The 9,339-nt window shown below is 43.2% G+C and overlaps 1 protein-coding gene across 1 annotated transcript; it reads right to left on the bottom strand.

The window, feature by feature from the left end:
- Window positions 1-4,557: 4,557 nt before the first annotated feature.
- On the bottom strand, window positions 4,558-5,289 carry LOC149328074 (uncharacterized). Its single transcript, XM_089561405.1, has 2 exons — window positions 5,253-5,289; window positions 4,558-5,192 (listed from the first exon to the last, which is right to left on the bottom strand). Exons 1-2 carry the CDS (start codon window positions 5,287-5,289, stop codon window positions 4,558-4,560), a joined length of 672 nt encoding a protein of 223 aa, XP_089417531.1.
- Between the last annotated feature and the right edge of the window lie 4,050 nt (window positions 5,290-9,339).

Here is a 9,339-nt window from a genome sequence, read left to right as displayed (position 1 = left end):
CCGTTACTTGTAACGCGTTACCGAGAACACTGAGGGTAACATGCACTTTTCATTCCTAGGTGGCGGCTATTAGGACCTGGAAAAAGGATTTAATACTTGCATGCCATGCCAGCATGCAGAGGGGGACGACCTGTACATAGAAAAAAAAAGCCCGGTGAGTCGCAGTAACTAACTAGTGGCGGTTTAAAGCAGTTTTCGGCGTAAACTGCCGGCTACAGGTACCGCCATTGGGATATGGTTCACCAGCTTGCACTAGTCACCACAGTGCACCGTGAACGCTTTTCGTACATACCACCGAAAGAACGATAGCATTTTCCACGCGATTACAGACACAGAAGAACGCATACATCGATCGCCACGACCGTGCTGTCTGTGCTAAAGCCCGCTACGAGAAATTAAGCATGGAAATCTCACTTTCGAACGAGTGAGTGACACGATCATGGCAGAAGACACACGTAATGAATTTAGATAGGTTAACGTCAGTTACAACCCTACCGCATGTTGCATTTACTTGCCCGCAGATGCAAGTGTTGAAATAGCAGGTTTAAAGGAATAACTGGAGCAAATTTGTCCGGTATTGTGGTTATACCCTTCTCCGGCTTTCATGTTAGGTAAGGCGTTAACACGCAATCCTGAATATTTCGTGACTGCGCGCTGACTCCTTCGGCACGCGCGCACAAAGACGGACTATGTCTTCACTTTCATTAGCACACGCTACAAAAGTGACGTTCACAGGGCTGCAATGAAGTTATCCTTGCTCTGTATGCGCATAGATTTCCTGCTTCAAAGCTCCTTTTCACAGACTGACAACACACAAACACGGAAATGTAAAGTAACAGGTTGGAGAACGGGCACAACCGGCAACACAGGAAAAGCGTGCGAGTGTTGATGCCGCCCGCGATGCAGCTTTCGCCGTCACACAACATGCCTGCATGGTTGGCGTGGGCGGATTTAAAATACGAATAAACATTATGAGCATAAAGTAGACAACCTATGCTAACTATACCTTATATGAGCCTGCAAGGTTTCACTCGCGCACAAGGTATAGTTGATTGTAAACTGGTCGTCAATTAAGGCGAGAGAAAAACCGAAACTAAACACTGTTTGCTCTTGGTTTCGATATCGCATTCGTCGGATCGCTATCCTTGCAGGCTTTGAATTTTATATCCGGCTTAACTTGTACGTAGGGCGCTTTATTAGGGCTATTAGTGCACCAGCTCTTATCCGATGGGTGCCAAGCCCGAGCATAATGGTCCCGTGTCAGCCTTGGCAGCTGGGACTAGCAGCTGGCCTGGCGCGAGCGCTCCTTCCCGCGGCACTGCCCTCTCGTCGTCGTGTTTCCCTCTTGGCAGTGCAACGCTGAAAAGTGTTCCAACTCAAAAAGTCTATATTTAAAAATTGTGCAAAGTATTAGGTGGAACATCCTGTATATGTCGTTTACTTGAAGCTAAGTGAGTAGTTAACGTCCCAAAGAGACTCCTATGAGGGACGCCTTAGTGAAGGGCCCCGGAAATTTCGATTACCAGGGATTCTTTAACGTGCACTGACATCGCACAGTACACAGGCCTCTACAGTTTAGCCTCCATCGAAATAGCTGTTCACATAAATGTCAGGCAGAACACTATACTCCTCAGGCAAATAAAAGATGGTAGCATGAGCATACATTTTATATTCTTTGAATGAAATAAATCAGACTGGCACCTGTGTATATGCCTCGTGGTGGTGTCCACAAAGAAGTAGCTGCAAAGGAGCAGGCAGCACATGCAGTGTAACTGCGCTCTAGTTTCACGTAATAATTAGTGCAAGACATGGGGAGGTCTGCACAATATGTGCAACACAAAAAAGTGGGCTATTTAATTTGAATTCACCAAGAAAGTTCTTCAACATTCTTTATTAGAATGGATGTATGAATAGCACGTAAATGAATGGTGGTTGAGAAAATGAGAGGTTCAAACTTTTCTACAAAGCAACCAAGAAAACTACCAGACATTGTCGTGCGACTGGTAATGCAATGCCATCAGAGAACAGCACTGAGTGCTGAAAGGAGTGATGATAGAAATTCTTCACTGGATGAAAGGCATAATGCTGTCTGTGCATGCTCGAAGTAAAATTACGGTAAAAAAGAGAAACAGCAGCTTTTTGAAGAACCGCACTGCAAATCAATTTTAATGCACATGTCAAAGACGCGAGTCTTACAAAGAGCCAGAATGCATGTAACATTTTGCAAAGGCAACTGTAATAAAATACTCATGTGCACTGAGCAATTTCACGCAATTAATCAAATTACGAACTTTACAGTACGCTACAAGATGACAATGTTTCTCGCAGACGCCAATCACGGTAGGACAGTTCTGACCATCTAACGAAAAAATCCCATCTCATAACGCGCGGTGGTTTCCTTTTATGACAAAGCAAAAATGTTATGTGTTTTCCTTGCAGCATTACAATGTAGCCAGTGAGGCCGAGTTTCAAAACTGGACTCCAGAGAATACTTCGCAATCTTTCTGAATGCATACAACGCACAATAAACAACGAACGCAATGCGATCCCCACATAGGAAAAGTTTTGACCCTCTTGAATCTACGTTAGCAGGCACAAGCTTTTACAGAATCAACTTTGAGTTTCTGAACAAAGAAAAAGCGGTGTTCTACATATAGCACGTGAGGCGGATATGAGTTAACTGTGCCGGACCTTCAAAGAATGCGAATGCAAGATATGGAAAGGACTTACTGCCGTGCAACGAAGAAAAGCGGGGGCTATTTAATTTGAATTCCCCAAAAGGTTGCTCAATGTTTCTTATCGGAATGGATGCATGTAACGGCATGTAAATGCACAGTGGCTGAGAAAAAGAGAGGTTCAAAGTTTTCTCCAAAAGCAACCGACAAAACTACCGCCCATTGTCGTGCCACAGGAAATGCAATGCTATTAGACAGGATAGGCTTGCTGTGGGAACCAGAACCAAGTGCTGAAGCAAGTGGCAATAAAAATTCTTTCCTGGATGCAAGGCACAATGATGTCTGTGGAAGCTCGAAGCAAAATGCTAAAAAAAAGGAAACATCAGCTACTCGAAGAAAAAGGCTAACCAAAGAACTGCACTGCTTTTGAATTTAATGCACAATATGTCAAGTAAGTTTTACAAACAGCCAGAAGGTATTCAACATTTTGTAATCGCAAATGTAATAAAATAATCATGTGCAATTTCAGACAACAAACCTAATTACTAACTTTACAATACACTACAAAAAAAGAATGTTTTTCATAGGCACCAATCAAAGCACTTTTTGTTTCAGCAGCCACGACCCTTGCAACTAGTTATCATGAACACCTTACAAACAGCCAGAACGTATTCAACAATGTGTAATGGAAACTGGAATAAAATATGTGCACTAAGCAACCTCACAAAAATGACCCAAATTACGTGCGTTACAATACACTGCAAGATTACAATGTTTGTCTTAGACACTAATAGTATTTTTGTTTCAACAGCCATGACCACGTGCAGCTTGTTATCAAGAACACCTTATGTAAAAAAATAAGGCTTCTTCAAGTAACACCAACACAACAAAGAAGCTAGCACAAAATGAAATGGTCACAAACATATGATATTCTGGCAACCACAGCAGATAAACATGGTGTGAATATAATGCTCCACAAATATTATGCCATTTATATCCAGCAGAGATAGCAGTCTGAGAAATGGTGATGTAGATGTTAGTAAACTCTTTTTGTTGGCTTTGAAACCGAAGTACCGAGGACTGTTCTAAAACGTGCACACTAACACAAGACACATCAATACGAGGTCGGACACTTGCCGTTCGCCACTCATTCCAGTCACTAGCACTGCCAGAATAAACACACTAAGATTAACACAAGAGCAGGTTTTCCTGTGTTGTCACACAAACAGAAATCGGTTCAATGATATTAATGAGTGAATTTATAATGACCATCACAAAAATACGCCCACTCAGACTGCACGAATAAAAAGAATAGTTTTGTATGTTTTACCCCCTTGAATCTTCACTGAAGCAGGCAGATAAATGGCATTAGCAATAGAAATTTAGCGCAGTGGAGACGAAGTAGCGTAGATGTAGACTGTTTTACTGAACGCCGGCTCCGAATGCGCAGTGCCCTGCCTGATTGTAACCATGCCACTACGCGTGCGTAGTCAATTTGCGGTAAACTGGAATACGTCTATGCTATTACGTCTCTGGTATACTACATCTCTTTGTAATATTGGGAACAATGTTTTTAAAATCTCCCTCCAAAGAGAAGTGATGCCATCCACGTATGACCGAGATTTCATTTCCATTCATGGGAGTTTACAAGCGTAGCAGGCTTACTCAGGAAATACTTACAGTGAGTGTGTGTCTAGCCTAAAAGAACAACAAATGCATTTTCCTGAAAAAAACTTTAAAATTGAACCAAACATACAAATGTAAATAAATATTACGGTTAGCTACCACCACCCATCATAGGGCATTGAGGTAGAATCTCATTAGATCGCACATAAAAAGGTAGGAAGGAAAACATATTGACTAAGGGCATCAGAAACCGCTGCTATTCTTTGTGAATCGCCATTTTGTGGTGTTTTAAATTTTCTGCCCGAGTGAAAGTCTTATGGCACAAATCACATTGGAAGGGCTTTTCGCCCTTATGAGATCTCACGTGCCTCGCAAGATTTGAATGTTCTACAAAGGCCATGGGGCACAGCTGGCACTGATACGGCCTTTCACCTGTGTGGCTACGGATGTGTGCCACCAAGCTGCTCTTCATTGTAAAGCTGCTACCACAGTGGTCACAACGGTAAGGACGCTCGCCTGTGTGAGTGCGCTGGTGTTTCACTAAGGTGTCCTGGAGTGCAAAGCTACTATCACAAATGTCACAACGGTAAGGACGCTCGCCTGTGTGAGTGCGCTGGTGTTTCACTAAGGTGCTCTGGTGTGCAAAGCTCTTTCCACAGTCATCACAATGGTATGGGCGTTCCCCAGTATGGACTCGGATATGCACCACCAGCTGAGATCTGGTTTTGAATCCCTTGCTGCAGTGGGTGCATTCGTGCAGCTTCTTTACTGCAGGTTTACCCGGGTGGTTACCACTGCCAGGAGTAGATTCCATGGAGTGGCTCACTGGGCGCCTTTGACCAGTTGAATCTTGCACAGGAGGCGCATGGTCGCCCTGTGTGACGACTGACCCTGTGTGGTAAAGGAAGAATGTTTTTAATCAAAAGCAGGAACAAACATTCCACAGCTCACCTGGAGCTAGGGAAATGAAGATCAATGTGCAGGACATAATTGTCAACAGCTGTGGATGTTTATGAAAAGTTTTATTGAATAGGTCGGCCTTAAGAAGAATTCAGGTCTGAAGAAAGATATCCCTAGAATGAATTCTGCAAGCAGCTAAAAACATTTCAGCTGCAAAAATGTCATCCTTGCCAACAAAATAGGGTAGCATTTGAAAGCCATTCTAAGCACTTGCATTACTGCCATCATGATAGACGCTGTCCTAAGCCCACCCAAGTGGGCCTAATACCCAACAAATGGCAATTAGCTAAGTTTAGCACACTGCCACCTTTGTTTTCTTTATTTGCTCCTCAGACAGGGTACAAGAGGAAGCAAAAGCTAAAGGCTAAAAACCTTGTGAGGCCTTGGACCCCTGCAGAAGTCCTTGCATCAATCCACAGAACCCACAGGGGTGGCAGTTTGGTCAACAGTTCCCATATTACGGAAAACAGCTTTCCAGAATATCAAAGGCAAATATCATCTCAATTCAGTACAGTTCTATGAACTCAAGCTTCTGTATTCTTCACACTGTTCTTTGAAAGACAACCTTCAGGAACGCATTAATGGAGAAAAAGTGAAGATTCTAACCTGATGAGTTTTGCCAATAAAATACACCGTATTTGCGGCCTCTGGTGGTCAAGCCTGCAAGTGAAAGAAAGCTTACATTCATAACACACAGGATTGTATGTGCAACAACTCACATGGTGTTATGTGGATGAGACGGTGAAAATAGCATACCATCTCATACAAGCGTTGTGCTAGGTCAGGTAAATTGAGGTGGACAGCCTTAAAAACAATGAAGTTCCAAAGCAAACATTCCAAGCTTTCAATTCTGCCTCCAGACGAGAACTATATTTATGCTCATGAAAGAATCATAGTTACCTAAAAATATCAGAAATCTGTTGCAAGCAAACCAACAGCCACTTTATAGACCTGTTCGCTAGCACAGTAACTGGCTTCATGGGAAGGACTGTACAAGTCTGCCTACATAGGCTTAAAAACTAACGAGTGTGAGTTATGGTTAGAGACAAAACACATTGGGACAAGATTCCTCCTGAACCCTTGTACAGCACGTAGGAAAAAAAATTTCAGAGCTTGACAACTGGTAAAAAATTGTCAGGAGGCTTGCTTGCAGCCAAGATTACAGCCGCCCACAAGTGTGGCCAACATGCCCAACACGGTGTTTCCCCTGCAGCAGCTCCAAGAGTGGCATTAACCAAACCAGTAGAAGCATATCTGAAACAGCACACTACTGTGTGTCAAGTGCAGTTAGAGCGTAACACATTTACTCGTGTAAGGCCCACGCCTCGAATGTGGGATGAAAAATTGTAATGAGAATGAAAGCTGATGACGACAATAGGTGAGATGGTGAAAGGGCAGCTTTAGCTAAAGAGGGCCATGGCTCAAGGCACTTTCTTCGACACAGGTTGGGGTTAAAGGCCCATTTCCAAGCACTGCACCCAGCACAAGCTAGGGGGAAAACTTGCTCATTGCATCACTGGTGGGTACCCAGTGCTAGTACTGAGATTACAACCCTGAACATCCTATATGCGTGGTGCATCCTCCAATGACTATGCCACTGATGCGGGGAGAGTGAACGCAGCAGGAAATAAAGAATAAAAGTACAACTTGTCATCACTTATCAGAATCGCAGAATCACCGCAACACTAAATCAGTTTTACAGGCATTTTGTGAGGCATGAAGACCTGCCACGTGTCAGGAACTCACTTCGGCAAAATCAGAAAAAAAAAGACAGAAACAGTGTGGTTCTTAGACGAGTAAGTCTGCTACAGCTTGCATTGCCTTGGGCAACACGGCAAAGAGCACTGCGTCAATAAGTCAGCACAGCACAAGGTAAACAGTGTCAACAGAGCACAGAGCTATACAGAAACACTGGGCAGGCAAATTTTTTTCGAATGGCTTCACATCATAATAACAGAATTTCCTCCTCAAAGATAGTTCAAGGTGCATACAATCATCACGAACTGAAGTCCACACCTGATGAATTACAAATGCGCACAACAGCACTAAGCATTAGAAAAAAAAAAAACATTGGCACCGCATACAGCCAAATGTCGTATGCTCTTAAAAGAGCCTCAAAACAGAACGGAAGACGTCAGAATGCAGTCTAAATGCACACAGCAACAAACATAGCTTGGACAGAGTCGGGAATGCTTCGCACATGACGAAGTGACGTCAGTCACCTGTGACCAACCACAAGGAATCATAGCGTACTCTTCAGCAAAGCCATAAAAATGCCCATAAACCATCGAACGGCGGCAGATACGACAACATGTAGAATTCACCACACAATACTGACAGCAGGGGTTCTGCAGAGCCCCAAGAGTTCATAAAGCCAAACCTAGCGGACAGAGCAAAGTAAAATCTGGTGGAGTCACACCGAATGACGACAGCAAGCATTTTGAAAATATGTGTGGTTGTACAGAACAAGAATCAATATAAAAATTGATGTGTCAATCACACATTCATCAAAAGGGAAATTCTTTCAATGCATGCAATATTCACACGATGTTTCGGCTTTCAGTGAAGAACACGAAAGAATTTGGCATAAATGAAATAATCAATTTGCACACTTATCACAGCAACCACAATGTCCAGCACAATTACATTGTTTTCTTTCGTGTGATCTCGCACACCGTCTTGCGCAATGACCGTCTCTTCTGTTCCAGAGATCCTGCCTTGATCTCGGAATAATAGAATGGAGTCAGATTCACCCCACTTTGCACCGAAAGTAAAGGCGTCATTTTCTGCCGTTTGTATGTTTAACCGAGTAAATGTCTTGGAACCAATACCTCTCGTTTATTTAAGATGAGCACCAGCTGCTTATTTTTTTTCGGCTCTCCACATCGCAAAGTTAATTGACAAGTTGACATGCAAAACCCTACAGACTCCGGCACAGGCCATCTTCCAAAAATATGCGAAATAACCTGAATATAATAACTGCCCTGAAACATACCCCAGTTTCACTCACTGTGTTGTGGAATGCAGGACGACCACTCAGTATCCTCCCATCCCCTGTGCAACCCTTTTTATGTGGAGTGCCTTGCTTGGCTAAGATAGCTGGAAGACCAATGTCCTATGCACGACAGGCATAATCCTCTCTTGGTGCTTGGTTCTGAGCGACCAAATGTCATGATTCTAATACCTCTACTACTGAGTGCACACCGCAAGAGTGCATAGGTAATAGGCTGCGTTCAACTTCAGGTGTTCTCTAAATACCACGACAGAAATGGGAATCTCACCGAAAGCTTAACTTAAACTGGTCAACCATTCCACACCAATGATTTCTGCTCAACCACTATCGAGTCAAAACGAACAAAAAGAACCCAGTGCCTCCTCTGTTAGCGACAACTATGCTGCCACCCGTTATTCCCTCCTTTCTTCTCCTTGAAGCGAGCCTGTTGCGATTTCAGGGGAAAGAACCATATTGCTTACGAAACAAGTTCACTAAACAAAATTTTTGTTTTCACGGTAATGCCTCTTTCCTCATTATTAAGTTTCCTGTAATTGAAGCAATTACATCGAAACTATTTCCAATCCACTTTGTGATAGACATAATGCACTGAGATCACTGCACATGGAATTTTCCAGGTTATAAGCATGAAGCAATGGAGTGATGAAAGGGTGGCAGGCGTGGAACCTTGTACGCATTGGCTTTTCTGTCATGGCCTGCAAAATAACAGAGAGCAAAGGAGTGTCACTTTGGAATGAACACAAACGCCACAGGCATCGGAACATGTGCGCTTTTGTGTAGACGGCAATGCACAAAAAGCGCATTTAACGACACTTTCTGTAGGCTTTCTTCTCTAGACACAAAATGTGAAAGGATATGGATAAGAAATAGAAGAGCAACTTGCAATGTGCTGTGAATCGCGAGTGAAAAAATTTGAAACTGATGTTTTCCACCAGCTGAAATGCAATGTCAGTTACGGTATCTTTAACAATGACTGTCACTTCGGCCCAGCTGGTCAGGCTAGTTCTCATGGCAGATCCAGGTGGATTCTCATGAACCTAACTTTGCAGATGCAAATAAGTGAAA

This window comes from Amblyomma mixtum, chromosome 9 (assembly GCF_055824585.1).
Source record: "Amblyomma mixtum isolate Tamu chromosome 9, ASM5582458v1, whole genome shotgun sequence".
NCBI classification, from domain to species: domain Eukaryota; kingdom Metazoa; phylum Arthropoda; class Arachnida; order Ixodida; family Ixodidae; genus Amblyomma; species Amblyomma mixtum.
Note: the sequence above shows the minus strand (reverse complement) of the source record. Positions and strands in the feature narration are given on the sequence as shown.

Coding starts and splice junctions, on each gene's coding strand:
- LOC149328074 (XM_089561405.1), bottom strand. CDS start 5,289: ATGTCCTGCACATTGATCTTCATTTCCCTAGCTCCAG. Junction 5,193..5,252: donor CTTCATTTCCCTAGCTCCAG/GTGAGCTGTGGA, acceptor TTTACCACACAG/GGTCAGTCGTCACACAGGGC.